Source organism: Chrysemys picta, chromosome 1 (assembly GCF_011386835.1).
Source record: "Chrysemys picta bellii isolate R12L10 chromosome 1, ASM1138683v2, whole genome shotgun sequence".
In the NCBI taxonomy this organism is placed as follows: Eukaryota; Metazoa; Chordata; order Testudines; family Emydidae; genus Chrysemys; species Chrysemys picta.
Window position 1 is genome coordinate 43,758,803 of NC_088791.1, and position 21,862 is coordinate 43,780,664.

The 21,862-nt window shown below is 43.8% G+C and overlaps 1 protein-coding gene and 1 long non-coding RNA gene across 15 annotated transcripts in view; one reads left to right on the forward strand and one right to left on the reverse strand.

Annotated features, from left to right (window-relative positions):
• CADPS2 (calcium dependent secretion activator 2) overlaps positions 1 to 21,862 on the forward strand; it is a 568,361-nt gene that overhangs the window by 226,863 nt on the left and 319,636 nt on the right. For 13 of the 14 annotated variants that reach the window (XM_065555914.1, XM_065555920.1, XM_065555959.1 and 10 more), the window contains exons 4-5: positions 301 to 381; positions 19,948 to 20,184. In XM_065555914.1, the coding sequence (XP_065411986.1) occupies positions 301 to 381; positions 19,948 to 20,184 (318 nt within the window). The remainder of the gene's footprint in view (positions 1 to 300; positions 382 to 19,947; positions 20,185 to 21,862) is intronic. The other variant, XM_065555939.1, reaches the window with a different exon arrangement.
• On the reverse strand, positions 632 to 21,667 carry LOC135973269 (uncharacterized). The gene is made up of 3 exons (XR_010590085.1): positions 21,211 to 21,667; positions 15,907 to 15,978; positions 632 to 1,694 (listed from the first exon to the last, which is right to left on the reverse strand). It is a non-coding gene; the product is annotated as an uncharacterized LOC135973269 (long non-coding RNA).

Sequence of the window (21,862 nt, forward strand, 5' to 3'; positions counted from 1 at the left end):
TGTCTCTCTCACCAAAAGAAGTTGGTCCAATAAAATATTATATTAAGTAAAATATAAATATTACTGCATCCACCTTCTCTCTAATGATGATATATTGTCACGATTCACTTACAAATTGAAATTGCCTTGCATTTCTGATGAAAGTCAGACCTTTAATATTTGACTGTAAACAGAGAATATTTGAAGATTTTCTGTTATTCCCTTATTTTGAAATGTTGTTTTTATTATAATTAAAACAGGCAATTACCATAGCTTGTCCCACATGATTAATTTTTCCATTTTGTGTGCTCTGTACTGAAGCTGGATAATGCAGATGAACAAGCAGCTCAGATCCGACGTGAACTAGATGGGCGTCTACAAATGGCAGAACAAATGACAAAGGTAAATTTTGATTGTCACTTTCATGCCTCGAATTTTAAATGGTGTGTGTGAGTGCGTGCGTGTATGCCATATACCCTCCTGAATATTATAACCATTGATCCTTTTAAAAGGAAAATTAAGCAAATTAGGGCAGTTGTACTGTGCAGCAGTTTAGAAGAACAGACTAGTTCCAGTCTAGAGCGTCTGTCTCTGTCTCTGTCTCTCTCGTGTTTTTTATATATATATATATATATATATATATATATATATATATATATATATATATATATATATATGCACACGGGGGGGGAGGAGAGAGAGAGACCTTGATAAGTCATATATACTGTGATCTGATTCTGCCATTGTCAGCGAGCTCAGTTGGAGAGAAAAGAAAGAGTGTGTGTAATTCGTACACACGTGAGTATGGTATGGTATAAAATTTGTATTCGCATGAGTTTGGGTTGGATTTTGGCATTACAAGTAGTAAAGCCATCAGAGAGTTGTGCAGGCCATCCTAAATGCTAGTGGATAGATTAAAGAGAATATTTTTTATAAATGTTTTAGAAAATTGGATCTATTTTTATATCCCTCAACCTATAAAGCCAGACCAGAGTGCACCACTGACCTGTTAATGCGCATCAGCAGGGTCCATACGGACAATTAGTGAATGGCAAGCTAGTGCAGGGTAGATTCACATGTCAGCTTTCTGTGAACTAAATCATTATGTAGACAAGGCCATATAATTCCTATGGCCCAGACCATGTCCTCCCATGTTAAAAACTATGGGCGGAAGATAATGGGGAGTAAATCTCTGGCAGTATTCATTAGGAGAGTACATCACTACCTTTGTACCACAGGCCACATCACTCCATGGTTGGGGGCAGGATTTCCCAATTGCAGAAAGAGCCATATGAGCCTCCCCCACACCTAGTATTCCCTGGGAGGCACTGGGCCATAAACAAGGAACTTCTGTACTAGTTCTGTATTCTGGTGGTTCCCCGTCCCTTGCTAGAGTAGCTCTAATGGATATCCCAATCATATATATGGTTTGCTCAATGTGTGTATTTAAAAAACCTTTTTCTTCTTCAAGTGCTTGCTCATGTCCATTCCAAGTAGGTGTGTGAACGCCGCGTGCACAGTTGTCGGAAGGTTTTTTCCCCTAGTGGTACCTGTCGTGTTGGCTTTGGACCCCCTGGAGTCATGCCTTCCTGGTAGTGTATATAGGTCTCTGCCGAACCACCGCCTTCTCAGTTCCTTCTTAACGCCACTGATGGTTGTTGGAGCAGCTCTCTTCTTTTGCAGGCTATCCACTAGTGGACTTTCTCTTGTTGTACCTGAAATAGTTAAAACTTAGTATTAGTTAGTTCCAGTAGTTCATAGTTAGTTAAGGTAAGTTTTAGTTGGGGGTTTCCCCCACCACCTTTCCCTCCCGGGGACCGGGGCATGCCTTGGTCTCAAGGGTTCAACCCGTGTGGGTCCTGTCTGAAGCCTATGCCAAAGGGAGACCCATGTGACTGTTGCTTAAAGTGTTTGGGGAAGCCCATCAGACTGAGAAGTGCAAAATCTGTAGAAGCTTGTGCCCAAGGACTAAGAAGGAAAGGGACTTTAGGGTGAAATTGCTCCTCATGGAGCCAGCCCTTCGTCCCCAAGCTCAGCACTTTGGTGTGGAGTGCACCGGCCTCAGTAAGCGAGGCTGTGGCACTGAGAAAGGACTCGGGCTCCAGGGACCTTTTGCACCACCATTCCCCAGTACTGAAGACCTCCTCCGGTGCAAGTGCCAGGCATTGCTCTCATTCACTAGTGCCGCACAAGGAAAAAGAAGAGGTTGCTCTCCCACTAGAGTAGTGGAGTGAAGAGGCACCAGTGGGGCACACCGGGTCACCTTGTTTTGGATCCGACTCAGCCGGCACAGTCGACTCCGGCCTCACAGGGAAATCCGTCGAGTCTGGTTCTGATGGAGTCCCTGGTATGGGGTTGTTGGGTGGAGGAGTTAGACCTTCCCTCCACGCCGGACACCTTTTGAGGCAGGTAGGGACCTCATAGCAATGACGGCATAGTCACCCACACAGGTACCACAAAGTGGCACCGTGCCTTCTAAGGGCAAGCCGGCAATGATGTGGCACTCCTCGTCCTTGCCTTGACACTGTTCCCCGGCACCATCTCGCTCCGCAACACCTTGGTCACTGAGATCAGAGTCCTCGTCTGACTCAGAGGCGGAGTTGTATGCGTCTAGGCGATGCCAGCTCCGTTCCAGATGAGAGGAAGGGCAACCGTTGCCTATGATGCCATGGCCACCGCAGTGGCAGGCGCCTGCTCAATGGCCCTTCTGGACCCAGTGGGCCTACTACCAAGCTCAAGGGCTGGAGTCCAGGTCCTTGTAGGTGGTATCGGAGCCATGAGCCCTCCACCATCATCATCTGTAGCCCGTGAACCTCCACGAGGCCAAGAGATGAGCACACAGGCCAGCACTGAGACCGCAGCAGGACCCGGCACTGGGGCCAGTACCAGGATGTGTTGGCATGGGGGGATCCCCACAACCGGAGGGTCAGGAAGACCTGGTGCCCCTGTGGGCATCTTCCTTATACTCCCCTGATGAAGGCATGGCGGGAACATCCACCATGGACAACTGAGCCCACCAGGAGTTGCTCAGAAGGATGGCTCAAAATTTGGGCATGCAGGTAGAGGAGGTGTTGGAGGAGACTGACCCCATGGTTCACATTCTGGTGCCTGAAGGTCCCTCAGGGGTGGCTTTGCCCCTCATTAAGGCCATCCACAACACTACTAAAGCGTTGTGGCAAACACCCGCCTCCTCTCCCCCCACAGCCAAAGGGGTGGAGAGGAAGTATTTTGAAGTACCTTCAAAAGGGTATGAATACCTGTTCACTCACCCTCAGCTGGGCACTCTGGTGGTGGAGGTTGCCAACCAAAAGGAAAGGCAAGGACAACTGGGACCTACTCCTAAGGCCAAGGAGGTGAAGAAACTGGATCTCTTCAGTAGGAAGGTGTATTCTACCGGGGGGGTCCTGCTTCACATTTCCAACCAGCAGGCAGCCTTAGTCGCTACAGTTTTAACTCTTGGACCATGTTGTCCAAATTCAAGGAGCTACTCCTGGTGTACTTCCCCTAGGAGTTTGCTGCTGTTCTTGAGGAAAGCAAGGTCATTGCGATGACCTCCTTACAGGCCTCTCTAGATTGGGTGGACTCGGCAACCCGTACTTTGTCGACAGTCATAGCCATGAGAAGGAGCTCATAGCTTCAGGTGTCGGGACTCCTGCACAAAGTCCAGCAGACAATCCAGGACTTTCCTTTTGACTGTTTAGGGCTTTTCTTGGAGCAAACAGACTCTAAGCGCCATAGCCTGAAAGACTCATGGGCAATACTAAAGTCCCTGGGGCTCCATATGCCAGCCCCCCCCACCCCAGTAAGCATTTTAAGCCACATCTTACCCCTTGCTTCTACCCTGTCCCACCTAAACAGGACTATAGCAAGAAGTGGGGCAGGAGTAATAGACAGAGAACCTCTCAGTCATCCTTGAACTAGGGCCTGGATTCAGCGTAGCAGTCCTCAACCTCCAAGCCAAACTTTGAAGGTGGACCCGGGGGCAACGCACCAGTCCAGATCCCAGATCCTTCCCCTCCCTTTGTGATAATCTATCCCATTTCTACCATGCCTGAGCACTCAGACCAATGGGTCTTGAGCATGGTAGAATTGGGATATTCTCTCCAATTCTGTTTACTCCCACCTTCCCACCCTCATTCCCCGTCCCTCTTCAGGAACCCTTCTCATGAGCAACTTCTCATGCAGGAGGTGCAAACACCCTACAATTCGAAGTGGGAGAGGAGGTCCCTCTGGAGTTCAAGGGCCAGGGGGGGGTCTATTCCCGGTATTTCCTAATCCCGAAGGCCAACGGTGGGCTCAGACCTATTTTAGACGTGCGAAACCTCAACAGGTTGATGAAGACGTTAAAGTTTCGCACGGTCTCCCTGGCTTCCATTATCCTCTCTCTGGATCTGGGGGATTGGTACACTGCCCTTGACTTGAAGGATATGTACTTTCATGTGTCTCCATAGTCCCGTCCCACAAACAGCTCCTCCGCTTTGTGGTCAACAACACTCACTACCAGTTTACTGTTCTCCCCTTCGGCCTCTCGGCAGCCCCTTGGGTGTTCAGCAAGTGCACGTAGGTTATGGCAGCTTTCTTGTGGAAGCAGCAACTTTAAGTATTCCCATACCTAGACGACTGGCCAATCAAAGGCCACTCCAAGGACGAAGTGGAGGTTCATGTGAGCCTAGTTCGGACAACATTCCACAGGCTTGGTCTGATACTGAACATGGTGAAATGGACCCTAACTCCTACTCAGAGGATAGAGTTCATAGGAGCTCTCCTAGACTCCGATCAAGCCAGGGCATTTCTTCTGGAAACTTGCTTTCTCACCATGGGTGCCACCATAGAGGAATTCCGGCGATACCCCACCATTATGGTGAAAAATTGCCTGAAGCTGCTTAGCCATATGGCCACTTGTACATATGTAGTACAGCATGCCAGGTTGTGGCTCTGTCCCCTTCAGGCTTGGCTAGCCTCAGTGTATAGGCTGAACCGAGACCACCTAGACAAGTTGGTCACACTCTCTCCTCCAGTTATTGAGTCCTTCTGGTGGTGGCTCGACCCACAAGTGGTGTGTGTGGGAGTGTCTTTCTCCGGGCCCCAACTTTCGCTGTCTCTAGTAACGGACGTGTCGGCAATGGGTTTGGGGTGCGCGCACTTCGGAAGAACCAGGACTCCAAGTCTCTGGTCCCAAGCAGAACTTCCACTGCCCATTAGTGTAAGGGAGCTACATGTGGTTTTCCATGCTTGCCAGATGTTTCAAATCCATATGGAGGGCAGATGTGTATCAGTATTGACAAACAATATAACAGCGTTGTTTTATATAAACAGACAGGGTGATGCTCCCTCCTCTCCCCTCTGCCAGGAAGCCCTCAAGCTGTGGGACTTCTGCATTGCCCACTCCATACATCTGCAGGCATCTCACCTTCCGGACTCTCAGAACAAACTGGCTGATCATCTCAGCAGGTCTTTTCACAATTACGAGTGGTCCTTCCGTCTGGATGTCGTAATCAATGCCTTCCAAAGGTGGGAATTTCCCCAGATCGCAACATGGCGCAGCAGGAAGTGTCAGCAGCTCTGTTCCTTCCTGAATCATGGCCTGAGGTTGCTCGTAGATACCTTTCTTCTCCCTTGGAATAGACACCTGCTGTATGCATTCTCGCCCTTCCCACTCATATGCAAGATCCTGCTGAAGGTCCACAGAGAAGGAGCATCAATGATCTTGAGAGCACCAGCATGGTCATGTCAACACTTGTTCACCATGCTTCTAGACCTGTTGATGCATACACCTATAACACTGCCCCGGGTTCCCGACTTGATCACACAGGGTCATGGCCACCTCAGCATTCCAATCTAGAGTCTCTCCACCTCATGGTAAGGAAACTCCATGGCTAAACCCCTTGGAGCTCACATGCTCAGGCTAGGTCTACACTACCCACCTGAATCGGCGGGTAGAAATCGACCTCTCGGGGATCGATTTATCGCGTCCCGATGGGACGCGACAATCGATCCCCGAATCGACGCTCTTACTCCACCAGCGGAGGTGGGAGTAAGCGCCGTCGACAGGAAGCCGCAGAGGTCGATTTTGCCGCCGTCCTCACAGCGGGGTAAGTCGGCTGCGATACGTCGAATTCAGCTACGCTATTCATGTAGCTGAATTTGCGTATCTTAAATCGACTCCCCCCTGTAGTGTAGATGTAGCCTCAGATTCCATTAGGGAGGTTCTTCTTGGCAGTCTTGGAAACCATGCATTCAAGCCACTTATCTGGCTAAGTGGAAGAGATTCTCAATTTGGACACTGAAAAAAGACACTCCACCTTTACAGTCATTGATTCCTTTTATTCTGGATTATTTACTGCACCTAAACCAGCAAGGCCAGGCATTGTCATCAATAAAGATGCACCTGGCCACCATCTTGGCTTTCCATCCTGGTTCTGCTGGTCTGCCAGTATTCGCTAACCTCAGGGTTGGCCGCTTCCTCAAAGGGCAAGATAGACTGTACCCTCAGGTAAGCTGGCCGATTCCCCCCAGGGGATCTCAACCTGGTGTGCTCAAGGCTAATGAGCCCTCCTTTTGAGCCCCTAGCAACATGCTCATTCCTCTATCTTTCCTGGAAAGTGGCATTCCTAGTGGCTATAACTTCAGCCAGGAAGGTGTCTGAGTTTAAGACCTTGATGTCCAAGCCCCCTTGTACTGTTTTTACAAGGACAAGGTACAGTTGTGGCCGCATCCAGCCTTCCTCCCAAATGTAGTTTCACAATTCCATGCAAATCAGGACATTTTTTTCCCCACTGTTCTTCCCTAAGCAGCATGCTAGTAACCGGGAACAGATGCTCCACTCCCTGGATGTCAGACGAGCATTAGCTTTTTACATTAAATAGACTAAGCCGTTTCTAAAGTCAATACAGTTTTTCATTGCAATTGCTGAGCGGATGAAGGGGCTCCCGGTGTTGTCCCAAAGGATCTTGTCATGGATCATGGCCTGTATCAGGGCGTGCTATGAGCTAGCAAAGATACCTGCCCCAGCATTGACAGCGCACTACACAAGAGCGCAGGCTTCCTCAGTGGCATTCCTGGTGCAGGTTCCCATTCAAGACATCTGCAGGGCAACGATGTGGTCGTTGATCCACACCTTTACATCACATTATGCCATTACTCAGCAGGCTAGAGAAGATGCCGCATTTGGTAGGGCGGTGCTGCAGTTTGTGATTCAGTGAACTTCGACCTTTCCTCCTGGGAACCACTTGGGAGTCACTTAGTTGGAATCAACATGAGCAAGCATTCGAAGAAAAAAAGAAACAGTTACCTACTTTTCATAACTGTTCTTCGAGATGTGATGCTCCTGTCCATTCCAAGACCCAGCCGCCTACCCCTCTTTTGGAGTACTCCGGCAAGAAGAAACTGAGGAGGTGGCAGGTCAGCAGGGACCTATATAGACTGCCATGAAGGCGCGACTCCAGCATGCTCCACAGCCGACCTGACGGGTACAGCTAGGGGAAAAACCTTCTGACGACTGTACACGCAATGTACTTGGAATGGACATGAGCAACACATCTCGAAGAACAGCAGTTATGAAAGGTAGGTAACTGTTTTTTTCTTAGTCTCTCTGGTGGTGGCAGAATGAGGCCACTTGGGGAGACCATGATGTTTTGTAGAATAGCAGAAGACAACTGTTTACTCCAGACCTGTTTTTTTTTTTTTTTAAAGGGTGGAGGGATAGAGAAGCAAAAATAGCCACTCTCAGGACTAGTTGGATGAAATATGACCAAAATAATAATTCTGCTGGATAAGCTTTCTAAAAAGTAAAACTTACTTTTTGGATGATTAAAATTCATTTTAAAGGAAGTGAAAATGTTAATATGACTTACACTAAAGTTTAGTTCCATTCCTCCTCTACTCTGCTTCTACTCTAATTCCTTCCTTTACACAAGTGCATATTCTGGAAATATGTAGATTTTGCACTCTTTCGAAACAGGTTGGAAATGTCATGGTTTCTGTGTACCAAGGGCATGCTTTTGCACAAAGCAACGAAAATCCCAGCTCCCATTTTGGATATACTGCACAAGGGGTGAAGTTCCATGCCCTCTTAGAATCTTCTAAATCTTTGTTTACAGTTATGGGAGGTCCTTTTACAAGGGCCTTTTCAATCTTCAATCCTGCCTTTTCCTGTTGATAATCCATAAAAAATATCTGTTGCTGTAGATATGAGAGCCCCAGAGGTCACCCAAGAAATCAGGTGCTTCAAAATTGATAAAAAGAGGAAACATCATAAAAAGTTTTTATATTCTTTTAATAGTTCACAACTAGGAGATTTTTATCTAGAAATCATTTCCACTTCATAAAGTGGTTTATAAAAACAGTTACTATTAATAGTTCAGACATTTCTAAAAGGAATACAACTGTCACATTCTTCTGTACCAGATGTGGACTGGTCACAGAGCTTGCTTATACACACCAGCTGCATTCATCATAAGATCCTTTAATGCTCTGCCAGGTATGATTAAGGTTCCTTTAAATAAGATCTTTTACACACAGTGCTATCTAGTGGCTGAACAGTGTAATATAGTTTAGCATTCCATGACATCTCCCCCTTTTGAGTTCTACATTCCTACCCTTTACAATAAGTTCAATACGTATCAGTCTGTTAAGTGTCTCTGAATTGTTCTGTTTTTTTAATTACATGACCCAAACACACCACACCTTGGTTATCTAAGTGTCCATTAGTTGCAACAATTGGCTGTGGTCAATTTGGAATCTTTGAGTTGTCTTCTTGTTCTGTGTGTATCATCTATAGACTTGGCTTTGTTAATTGTTCTTTCTGAGGAACAAACTGTAGATGTTGACTGTTTCGGTTGAACTCTCCACTATTGGTCTCGATCACATGATTTGGGCGTTGAATTCTTTTTCTACGTGACAGCTGGAGTTGTTCATATTTTTTTCTATCCAATTTGACATGAACATGGTCACCAGGAGCTAGACCTGGCAATTCTCTAAATGAATGATGTCTGTTGTAAAAGTGTTCATAAGCTCTTTTAGCTTTTTTTATCGTATATGGCTACTCTTTTCATATCTGGCCACTTAGAAATAGATTCTTTTCCAAAGTTGGAACAGTAGTTCTGAGTGTGCTGGACTATATCCAGTAGTCGCCATTGGTGTTGCTCTGTGACTCAAAAGAGCAAGGAATGGATCTTCTTGCTGTAGGATTTTCTTGGTTGTCTGTACAGCTCTCTCAGTCTCTCTACTCACTTTTGGGTAATATGGGCTGCTACTAATATGACCAAAATCATATTTTGTTTGGAATGACTTAAATTCTGCTGCAGTAAATTGTGATCCATTGTCTATCACTAGTTGTTTTGGAATACCGTAGTAAGCAAAAGTGCACTTCAGGTTCTTGATAACACTGTGACATCTTATGTCTTTCAAGTACATTATTTCTATATCCTGGAAAAATAGTCCAGTATGACCGGGTAATGATTCTGAATTTGCATAAATCTGCAGCTTGTCTTTTCCAAAGTCTCTCGGGTAGGGGTGTTTGTATACTGTATGGTTCAGTATTGTCTCTCTAGTTCAGGGGTGGGCAACCTATGGCACGCGTGCCGAAGATGGCACATGAGCCGATTTTTAATGGCAAGCTGCTGCCTGCCTGAGTCCCGAGGACACGCAGCCAGTGAGGGGCAGAGCCTGCGCCACCCTAGAGAGGAGCCGCCTCAGCGGCCTGTGGGCTCCCGCGTCCCCTCACTCAGCAAGGAGCCCGCTTACCTGGGCTGCCTTGATATAGCTGGCCATGGTGGATTGGCGGCGCGCCGGAGGAGTGGGTTCGCTGCCGGACCCGTTCCCGACTCCCGGCGGCAGTAAGCGCCGGCTGCTGAGCCTCCCCGGGAGGAGGCACCCGGCTGCGGCCATGGATCGGTACTTGCTGGGAGGAGTGGAGAGCCCAGCGGCGCTGAGCGCACAGCAGGTGCAGGTGAGCGGGAATCGGTGGTGGCCAGAGAGCCCTGGGACGAGGAGCTCACATACCGCGGGGTCATGCGCCACCCGGAGCAGCTCCTCCAGACACAGCCAGAGGGGACTCTCTTGCCAGGGGGCACTAGTTGCGCTCGTGCGGTGCGCCACGGGGCCCCGAGTGGGTGAACTAGTTGGGGGCTGCAGGAGTGGGAGAAGCCCTCTGCCATGCCCCCCCCACGCACTCCCAGCCCTCTGCCCTGAGCCCCCCCACATACACACCCAGCCCTCTGTCCTGAGCCCCAAAGCCTCGCACGTCCCCCATGCCCATGCCCTGAGCCCTGTGCTCCACACACACCCCAGGCCCCTGCCCTGAGCCCTGTACCCCCCTCACACACACCCAGCCCTCTGCTTGACTCCTTCACGACCCCAGCCGTGACTCTGGCACCCCCACACATACCCAGCCCCCCCCCCGCCCTGACAACTGCACCCCCCTCACATGCCCCCAGCTTTCTGCCTTGACTCTTGCACCCCCCCACATACCCAGCGCTCCCACACCCCATACACCCCCCTCATCCTGACTCTTGCACCCCCCACACCCCCACCCTGAGCACCAGACGGGAGCTCCTGCACACACACACCCCCCCCACATATCCACCTGCACCTCTCACACCAAATGGGAGCTGCCCAGGTAAGTGCCCCACACCCAAATCTCCTGCCCCAACCCTGAGCCCCCTCCCTCATTCTTGCTCCTGGCCAGACCCTTCACCCCCAGCCCTGTGCTCAGTGCACTCCCACCCTCAGCTCAGTGCAGAGAGAGGAAGAGAATGGGCCAGAACCAGGGAGAAGGTAGGTATCCCCTGTATGTGGGCAGGGCCGGGACCCCAGACCGGCAGCGGGCTGAGCGGGTCTGGCAGCTGGCATCCCGGCTGGCAGGAGCCGGCGGATGGAACCCCTGAGCGGCAGTGGGCTGTGGGGTCCTGGCCACCAGCCCTGCACAGCCCACTGCCGGTCTGGGGTTCTGGCTGCTCACCCCTTGCCAGCTGGGGTTCCGGCCACAGGTCCCGCTCAGCCCACTGCCGGCCTACGTGAGCAGAACCCCAGACCAGCAGCGGGCTGAGTGGGCCAGCGGCGTAAGATCAACATTTTAATTTAATTTTAAATGAAGCTTCTTAAACACTTTGAAAATCTTGTTTATTTTACAATACAATAGTTTAGTTATATAATATATAGACTTATAGAGAGAGACCTTCTAAAAAACATTAAAATGTATTACCGGCACGCAAAACCTTAAATCAGAGTGAATAAATGAAGACTTGGCACACCACTTCTGAAAGGTTGCCAACCCCTGCTCTAGTTGATTTGCACTGGATCTTCTTTCAAAAGTGCAATATCATCAAATCCTCCATTGAGTTCTTCTGCCTTTCTCACTAGGCACACTGTGGCTGAGAAGGCTGGGTCTGTAGTCCTTTGATCACATGCAGTCAGAATGAATAGCTTTTGTCATTGTAAGTTGTTTCTGTAGTGAACTGGGGATGCAGTTCAGAATGCCTCCAGGCTAGTCAGAGCTGTGTCAGGAGACTTCTGGGGTTGAAAGTGATTGTAAGGCCCCTCAGAGAGGGCTATGACGTCAGCTCCTGAGTCAATTTTAAAGTCAATAGTATTACCATGAATATTCAGATTCTCTCTCCAGACAGGCTCTATGTCATCCTAAGTGATAGATCCCAGAAGCAGTGGCTCTTTATTGTCTGTACTAGAATTCTGCTACCTTACTGGTGTGGCAAACAGTTGCAACATGTCCATATTTCATACTCATGCATTACACTGTGTGCCTCTGGCTGGACATGCATCATTTCTTGGGTTATGATTTTTTCCACACCTTCAGCATCGGGAGTTTGTCCATCTTAGCCTGGTAGTTCTCTCTCCTTGCCTCAATGGTTTTATAATAATGACTTTTCACTTTCAAGTGTCTGTTTATACTTTTTAAGCTATTTTCAGGTTTTTCAGGTTGCTCCTGCTTTTTGTTCTGTTCTTTGACTAATTCTGACTGCTTTGCCATTCTGTATAGCTGTGGCTAGGGTTAAATCTCTCTTCACTTGTAGCTGCTGTGAAAGGTTTTTATCAATTAACCCAATAACCAGCCTGTCTGATATTTTCATGTTTTGCATTCCCAAAAATCTCAGTTTTCAGCCAATACATGTAGAGCTCTTATAAAACATACAACATTTCCCCTGGTTCTTGAATTCTCTGCTGCAAAAAAAAGCTCTTTGATAAACTGCATTTCTCTGGAGTATAAAGACATAGCCAGAACTCTTTCACAGTCATGTTTGTGATTGTCTTCAGTAAAATCAGAGCATTTAAATATATGCTCTGCTTGCTTTCCCATAGCATAAATTACAGAAAATACTTCTATATCACCAGTTTCTTTGTGGAGTTTGTTTGCAATGCAAAATTATTGTTTCCAGTCTGTCCATTGTAAATGTTTGTCAAAGCTGAAGTTCTCTGGGGCATTGAAGATTAGCATATTGATAAGGTCCTACAACTTTTGTTGCTTTGTTCCTTCTGTCTGTAACCTTTGTTGCTGTTTTTCTTTTGTTTCTATTCTTACTTTATTTCTGATCTCATGCCATGTTCTTCTGTATCAGATATGGACTGGTCACAGAGCTTGCTTATACACATCAGCTCTGTTCATCATAAGATCCTTTACTGCTCTGCCAGCTATGGCTGAAGTTAGTTTAAAAATGGTATTTTTCACACAGTGCCACCTAGTTGCTGAACAGTATAATACCATTTACCATTCCATTACAACAACAATTTAAGACCGGCTTCTTGCACTCAGAGGAATTGTTTGTCATGTGTAAGGTATTCCCAGATGGCTTTTATTTTTGTCCATCAAAATTAGGAATTATGGATTCTTTCCTTGAAAGCTGGCTTTTTTACCAGCAGTGACCCAACTTAAAAAGACTGACAGAACTAGTCTTTGGTGATCAACATATATTTTTAAAGTTTCCCCAGCACATGATACTTTAAGATCTGACCCATTTTTTCCTGTAAAATTACATATTAATTTTGATATTAGAGTTCATAATTATACACCAGGTATATATATTATCAAAAAAAGATTAGCTACTGTACCTAGTGAATGCAAGAATGTTAGAAAGTGTTGATCTAGAATCATTCAAGAAGACAAACTACAGTATATTTATTATCTCTTTCCAGCTGATAGAACTTAGAAATGTATATCAAAGTGTATCTTGGTATAATGGATTTTTATCCATATTAGGAAATTATGCCACAGTTGAGAGAGCTTTTTGCTTTCCTGTCAATATTCACTTCACAATAAAAATTGTCCCATTAACAGCAGAATAAAGAGACGCTCATGTAGTGTGATATTTGTTAGCCACAAGTTTGGGCTCTCTGTAGAGCATTTAAGTCACAGTAGTACTGCAGTAATGTTGAAATGCTAGTGCCAATGTCCTGGCCAAACTCCAGCTCATGTAATCATATTCAATGATTCAGTGGTTGCCTGTTCAATTTCTCTCCTACTTTCAACTGTCTGTTATTTTTCAGTCTTCAAAATGAGCAAACAAATGCTGCATTTCAGTAATGGGTGAATTGATCCCTGAGATTTAGGGACCAGTTCTGGCCCTGGTTCCAGCTCCAATAGGTCATTCTGGCTGCATGCAGGGACACAGATGATCCACAAGCAGCTGGGGCAGAATTCCACCTGCATAGGAGCAATGTAGAGTTCATGTAAACAGCATTACACTATCCCCCTTGCAGCCTGCAGTGTGCGGGGGCGGGGCGGGGTGGGGCAGGGGGTAATGAATGCTATGGGGGTATTCTGGCAACTTGAGGGAAGGCGGCAAACTAAGCCCCATTAGCATAGATGACCCTCTCTCTCAACTGTTGGCCTATTTTATATCTTTTCACTTTTCATTACCTATCACAATAAGAATGGAGTGACAAGTACTTTCACTTACTTTAATAGGTAGGGTGTGTGTGTGTGTGTGTGTGTGTGTGTGTGTGTGTGTGTATAATTAGCCTCTTAGAGTTGGTAGGGCTACTCCCATCTTTTCAAGTTCTCTGTATGTGTATATATATATCCTCACTATATGTTCCATTCTATGCATCTGATGAAGTGGACTGAGCTCACAAAATCTTATGCTCAAATAAATTTGTTAGTCTCTAAGGTGCCACAAGTACTCCTGTTCTTTTTGAGAGCGAGAGAGAGAGTCAGAGTTTGAGAGAGAGATTACCTATATGTGATCCAGGACTAGTAAAATTTCTCTCAGACATGAGGGAATGATACTCACCAATGATCAGAGAATCACACACAGAAATAAGAATTCCCTATAGCGCTTTTTAACATAGCATATATCCCTATCAAAATAAGTAAATAAAAGCTGATAACCATAATGTAACATTCATGGTACTTGGGGCTTTAGATTAAATGCTTTAATTTTTAAAAGTCTGTTGGTGTTTGTTTATTTTGACCTTAAAGAAACTTAAACTGTGCATTCTTCTTAAGTTACATTTTGACTTAGCCTTTACTTTCAAAAGTTCAGGGAGATAATTCCAGCCGTAGTCTGCATCATGTTTGTCCATGGTCCCTTTCTTTAATAGCATAGGTTTGGACCAGTGGAAAATTTCTTTAACCTTTTACATTCTATTTGGAAATATTTGCTTCATAACAGGGCTTTATTAAACTTTTTTCATTTAATTGTTTTATTAGGTCTGCCTATGATTGTAATACACATTTATGGGCTAGTCCTATATAATTTAACAGGATTGTAGCTAATAGAGTTTAATATAACTCTATTCTAAACAATCTACAGAGTCTAATAGAAAATTGTTTCTTATCTATAGAATGTTTAAATCAGCCTGTGGAATTCAATGGCACAGCTATAATTCTCTATTAAATTCCATAGGATTTTTCCATAAGGGAACTTGTAAGATATGAGAGAAGACTACTTGAAATGTTTGTTCCACTTCATTGCCACATACTATAGCCCTTTCCTTCCTGTTCAATATCCTATGCTAATTAACAGATATTCATTTATTTTAGTATTTAGTATTTTAAGTTTACTTTGATCTTGTTTTTTCCCCTCCACATTTTTGTTTATTTTTATATTCAGAAAAGTAGAAATAATTCTGTTGAATTCTCTGCCAGTTTCTTTCATTTATGTGAAGCTCATATGGTGCGTCAAGATATATCAGACAGTGAAAATGCAACATGCTTTTCACTATAGCAAAGCTCAACTCACTTGTGACTTCACTTCAGTCCTTTCCATGAGCTACTCAATCATACTGAATGAATGAAAATGAACACTTCAGCGGGGAGTATAATAAATAAATTAGAAGTATATATGTTTTGTTATTTTGACAATACAATTAAGTTATCTTTATACATACCAAAATAACAGTTACTGTATTTTATTAACTGGTTTGGTGTAGCGAATACTGTATTGCTCCATATATCTGAAATGTGCTTGAGATCAGAAATATTCAAATAAATGGGGATTGGGTCGTGTCACGCCATCTGGAGTGGCTCACGATCGTGCGTGCCAACCTCAGGGCAGACGGTCAAAAAACAGGGCAGACACCCAAACTGATTGTATGCTCTATAATTAGATTTCACCAACCCAGTAACAAGTGTGAACTCCTAAAGCACTATGACAGTCTTACCATGGAAGAATGAGGAGTACTTGTGGCACCTTAGAGAGTAACAAATTTATTTGGGCATAAGCTTTCGTGAGCTAAAACCCAATTTGTTAGTCTCTAAAGTGCCACAAGTACTCCTCATTCTTTTTGCTGATACAGACTAACACGGCTACCACTCTGAAACAAGTCTTACCATGGAGTCACAGACAGTTCCCTTGGGCATTCCAGTCTATCTTGCCACCCAGGCAAGCTGGAATATGTGTTAGATGATCACTTTACACCAAAAATCACAATAATATTTAGGTAACTCACAGTCCCAAAGGATCAGTCACTTACCTCAGATCAACTCTACTCAGATCTCAAATCAAAGACAACGCCTGTAGCCAATCCTGGCTAAAGATTTATTAACTAAGAAAAGAAATGGGAGTTATTTACAAGGTTAAAACAGGAAACAAATGAGTTACCGTCTTAGATTTAAAAAGGTAATATAAGTTTCTATAATAAGCAGCTTTAGGTGTCCTTTAGGGCTTACACATGATAGGCAGCATGGGGATTTCTTGCTTATATTTAGGAATCTTTGCCCCTCAGAGTCCTGGCAGCATAAAGAGACCAAGTTTCTCTTTGATGGGGATTTTTATCCCCTTCACCTCAGATTCCAAGCTGATGGGATGAGTTCATGCACAGGTTTCCCTTCCTGGAGTGAGGAATGCAATCAACAAGGTCTCTGTCCTTTGGTACTACACAATGTCTCATTTACTTTCAATGGGCCATCTTGTGTGCAAGACGAGCACTTTACCTTAATTAATGCTTCTTTTCCTGTTTAGTGATACACATTACAGAGATTTACAATGCAAACACGCAATATAACTTTATACCATGGGATACAGATATTGTAAGTAGGATTAATACATGCAGCATCCTACAAGCATTCCATAAAGTCTAAAAACGTTCTTATAATGCTAACATCTGTTTTAACGAATTTTAATTTTAGTCAGACTAGAAAAGTTGTTTGTTTTGTTAACACCTATTTAACTTCATTGCCTAGCATTTTGAATAAAGGAAGCCTTTTTTTTTAATTAAGATTGAACACCTTTTCCCTTACAATTAAAGTGTTAGAGATGTATATTGTGAACTCTGAGACTTCCTAGAAGTTCTCCAGCAAGAACAGGGAGGACCAAATATTATATTCTTTACTTTTCTGTATTTACAACAAAATAAAGAAAGCAAATAACAAACAATTTTTGGGCTTTCTTTGTGTATCATAAAGAAGCAAAAGAGGGCACATGCTCAGTTTCTTTTAGTAATGGTTTGCAAGGCTTCTTTAAATTTGTTTTCTATGAATATTCTTCATGGAAACTTGACTGGGGTTGTTGTGTTCATCCTGTTAGGGAGCAGAATCAATACCATGTTAGTAATCCTAGAACGATGGGGCTGGAAGGGACATTGAGAGGTCATTGAGTCCAGGTCCCTGTGCTGAGGCAGGACCAAGTAAACCTAGACCACCCCTGACAGGTGTTTGTCTAACTTGTTCTTAAACTTCCAAGGGTGGGGATTTCACAACCTCTCTTGGATGCCTATTCCAGAGCCTAACTACATAGTTAGAAAGTTTTTCCTAATATCTAACCTAACTCTCCCTTGCTGCAGATTAAGCCCATTATTTGTTGTTCTGCCTTCATTGGACATGGAGAACAATTGATCACCATCCTCTTCATAACAAAGTTCCCCCAAGTCAATAACATGGTTAAGGCTTGTCAGTTTCATAGCCAGTAGTACACAAGGGACTGATGTGGCCAGCATCATGTCCGACTGATTTTGACTTCCCTAACTTGGTGGATCATGTTTCTTACAGACATGCAGCAGACAGACTAGCCTTCTCCACTGTCTCTCCTGTCCACGAGACCCTGGAGTCTGACTTCCTTGTCTGATACAACAGCCTATCAGCACTCACACCACCCAGGTTTCAAGTGTCTCAGCCTGAACTATCTCCTACTTCTCCTTCTAGCCTTTTAACCTTTTCTTTCAGGATTCATTAGCATATCTTCTAGAGAATCCATTTTTCCCTCAGCTTGTTTTCCAGGTTGGAGGACCTTCCAGTCTCAGTTATCAAAAGTGGATGGCTTAAGACCATAAGAATGGCCATACTGGGTCAGACCAACAGTGGCCAGTGCTAGATGCTTCAGAGGGAGTAAAGAGAACAGGGTACTTTATCGAGTGATACACTTCTCATCCAGTAACATGGACTTGTTCCATTATGTTGCAATAATCCTAATCATAGCCCTGATGGTTATAGCCTAATGGGAGGCATTATCTTTGAGAAGATTTGGGTTTCCTACATCAACTTCTCCAGACTACATCCCCCACCTTGAGTATGAAATATAATTGAGGGGGGAAAACAATAGAAACCTTATTGCTCTAAAATATCTGTAATAAATATCAGATATCACAATTTGTCACAACTTGACTTCTCCTGAAATGTATTATGAAAAAAACATAGCCTATATGCTGAAGATGCTAGACTCTATTTTCATGAGACGGGGCAACTGGGTAATAGAGGGCTTCTTTTTCGAGTGCAGAAAATTATCTAATCCAGAGTAGAAGCTTATTGCACAATGCAAATTTACAAATGTGACTTGATTTGAAATATAGGCACTATTGTTGCCACCACTACTTTGAGTCAGTGCTGCGTTAGACATTTGGAGATCACCCTTATGGAAAATAATTGAGAAAAGATTGGGTAAAAAAGTAAAGTAAGGATAGGGGACATAGACGAACAGAAGACATTTCTTTAAAAAGTAAGAGGAAGGATCATTTAACACAATTGACTAATGTTCTATCTTTAACATTCTAAAACCTCCCACATACAGTCAGAATATTATTTCAGTTATCCTCGTAAGACATTTTTAATGTAATTTTGTACTCTATAATTTGAAAAGCATTGGGAAGGGCTTTGCTTAAAATCACTCTGAATTTTAACTTGTTACAATTTCATTGCTGTCACAAAGCAAGTTTTTTTGTTTTGTTTTGTTTTTTAAATCTGTTGTGTGTACTGCCTTTGACTGTTAGACTTGTACAAAATATTTCTGATTGTAATTGGCTTGTCTTCTGGTGGTTGCCCTTAAACCATTCAAATCTTAAAATCGTTAAAATGTTACTTAATTAACATTAGAATGGTATTTCCTTTACCTGGCATAAGCATGTTCATCAGATCATGCGTCAAGAGTCCTTAGAGTTATATTCAGTGATGCAGTTGACTGAATGAGTGTCCTTGGGAATGTCACTTAAGCTATATATGTCTCATCTATAAAACGGTACTCAAAATGCTTGCCTACATTTTTTTAAAGCTCTTGTGATTTGTGAATGAAATCTGTCATTTAACTGCTAAGTCTTCCTGCTATTCCTTGTACATGATATGTGTAACAAAAAGCAATTGTAAAGATTTTAAATGGACATCATTTTCAGCCTCCTTACTAGAAACAGGTAGTGGGGAATTTTCTGTAGTTCAACAGACAGATGCCTGTTTTTTCCAACAAAAAGTTGGGCGTACTATTCCTCATGCTTCACATATCTGGTTAATAGAAAGCTGTATTGTTTCTCTTTGTCCACTGATCACACAATGCTTTTATATTACTCATTGACTGTAGGTAGGGGGTTTTGTTTTTTGTTTGTTTTTTTACAGTGCAGGTTGGTAGAGCTTACACGCTATTGTCTGTTTAATTCCTACTGAGAGTGAAAGTTAGCTCTGAGCTACCCTATACGTTTCATTTTAAAATAAGCCTTTCTCTAGCAAAATTAGCATTGTCATGTAAAATAATGATTTAAAAAAATAAGAGTACAGTTTGATGTTACCTTTTTTTGAAGCTTTCTGTGTCCATATATGAAGTGTTTTTAATAGCAAAATTACTACTGGACAATTGAATTTTGTGTCAGATATTAACAGTGAACATTAAAGGGATACAGTAAATTGATGAACATACAAGTAGAGCAGAGAGACTGTGTAAGATGCATGTACGTACTCACATTCTGAAATTAAGGTAGAATGAATTATTTGGCCCTGCCTCCTTTGAAAGATGCCCTTTAATCTCTTTTTCTCTGTAAGTACTCAAGAAGTTGCAATGTGGTTTAATCTGTTTGAAGTATTTGATGGAATTCCTCAATTCAATTCACATTGTTTCTGGCTAAAGACAGCAATGTATTTAGGGTAGATTTCCAAAGCCAAGTATTTGTAATGTGTAATCCTAGATCATCATTAAAGTTCAGATTTATATTTTCATTAACTATCTCTGGCTGAAAGCACATAGCCAATTGATTTAGTTAGTTAAACAAAATTTATAATATGACATAATTAATGACATTCTGAATTTTAAAAATATTTTCAAGGAAAGAAAATTTCCAAAGTTTGTAGCGAAAGAAATGGAGAACATGTTTATAGAAGAGTTGCGGTCTTCAGTGAATTTGCTAATGGCAAATTTGGAAAGTCTTCCAGTGTCTAAAGGTGGCCCAGAATTTAAATTGCAGAAGTTAAAGCGATCACAGAATTCTGCTTTCTTGGACATAGGAGATGAAAATGAAATTCAGCTGTCAAAGTCAGATGTGGTGCTATCATTCACATTAGAGGTAAGTGACTATATCACATAACATTTGTTGATTATTTAAGTGATTCTAGAATATTATTTCTTACTACCTCCTTATGATTAGTCCTTCCCCATTTTTGTAGTTATATTTAGAATTTCATACTTGTATGTTAAACAGCTAGACCATAATTTAATTTTTGATAATTAGGGTTTATGTGCAAACGTATGTACATTTTCCCCTTTAAACTAAGAGCAGGATTCAGGATCCTGTCAGGTGAGCTGTAGCCTATAGGATGGCTTTGGTTAAGAAATAAGTAAACGTTAGGTTTGGGGCATAAATTAGCCTAAATGTAGAGGAATATGGGAAACTTAAGTTGCTAGTGTGAAAAAAGTCAAAGATAACTTGGAGATTAATTATGGGAAGGTAAGAATCAGCAACAACATGATGTAGGGTTATGTTACCATTATGTTTTGGTTATAACTGGTTTGAGCACTGTTTTCAATGGATGTTTTTGAGAATTGTAAATGTTTTACTAAAATGCTATCTATATTGATAGTGGGGGGGGGGACAGTGGTGCAGATGTTAAATTAAGTCGTGCGAAAAGACAACAAGAAGGTGGAGGAAATATAATTATGATAGAGGCCAACTTACTGTTAATTAGGATTATAATGGAGCATAGAAAGTGTAGTTTTGTTAAATTGTGAGAGAGTGCCTGTTAACCTCCGAAGGTACCATTAGGTTCTAGTGTTATAAGTCTGTACTTCCTCTGTGATCAGTGGACTTTTCCTCCCCCCCCCATTGATATACCATTTTGTCATTGAATGTGAGTATAGTAGAACCTCAAAGATATGAAAACCAGAGTTATGGACTGACCGGTTAACTGGACACCATGTGGAACTGGAAGTAAGCAATCAGGCAGCAACGGAGATCAAAAACAAAAACAAACAAAAAAAACCTGAATATTGTATTGTGCCTGTATTGCATTTTAAAGGTAGGCACATCTGGGCTGCCTGTCCCCACCCTCACCCCCTACTCACCACACGGGGGGTGGGGAGCACAGCCACTTACAAGTAGGAGGTGAAGATGCTGACTTAGTTTCACAGGCACAGCTGTGAGGCCCCTGAGCAGGGAGAGCAGGAGCAGTGCTGGGGTCTTCTCTGCTTTCCTGTAATCTATGGGTGCAGTTCCTTCCCCTCCTCCCCCGGAGGGAGGGGAACAAGCTTGCATGCTCAGTAAGAGCCGGGAAAGAAACTTCCTGCAGGGCCGGCTTTAGGAACTCCGGGGCCCGATTCGAATACCTGGCGGCGGTCCGGGTCTTCGGTGGCGGGGGGTCCGCTTTGCGTCTTCCGCGGCACTGAAGACCTGGAGCGGACCGCCGCCGAGTGAGTAAAAAAAATTAAAAAGGCGCCTAAGGCGCGGGGCCCTCTTAGGCGTGGGGCGCGATTCCGGAGAATCGGCCTAAAGCCGGCCCTGACTTCCCGAGCTCCTGCTGGAACCTGGCCTGGAATGTTTACTGCTGGAGCTGGAGCCCAAGCTCCTGCGTGCATGCTGTGCTCTGGAGGAGTAGCTCAGTTTTAAAGGGCTACAGCCCCAGGGTGCCTCACTCATCACCCTTGCAGCCAGGGGGCTAGAACCAGCTGCCTGTCCCCACTCGCCGGGCAGCCACTTACAGGTAGAAAATGAAGATGCTAAAGTTCGCAGGCACATCTGTGAGACCCTA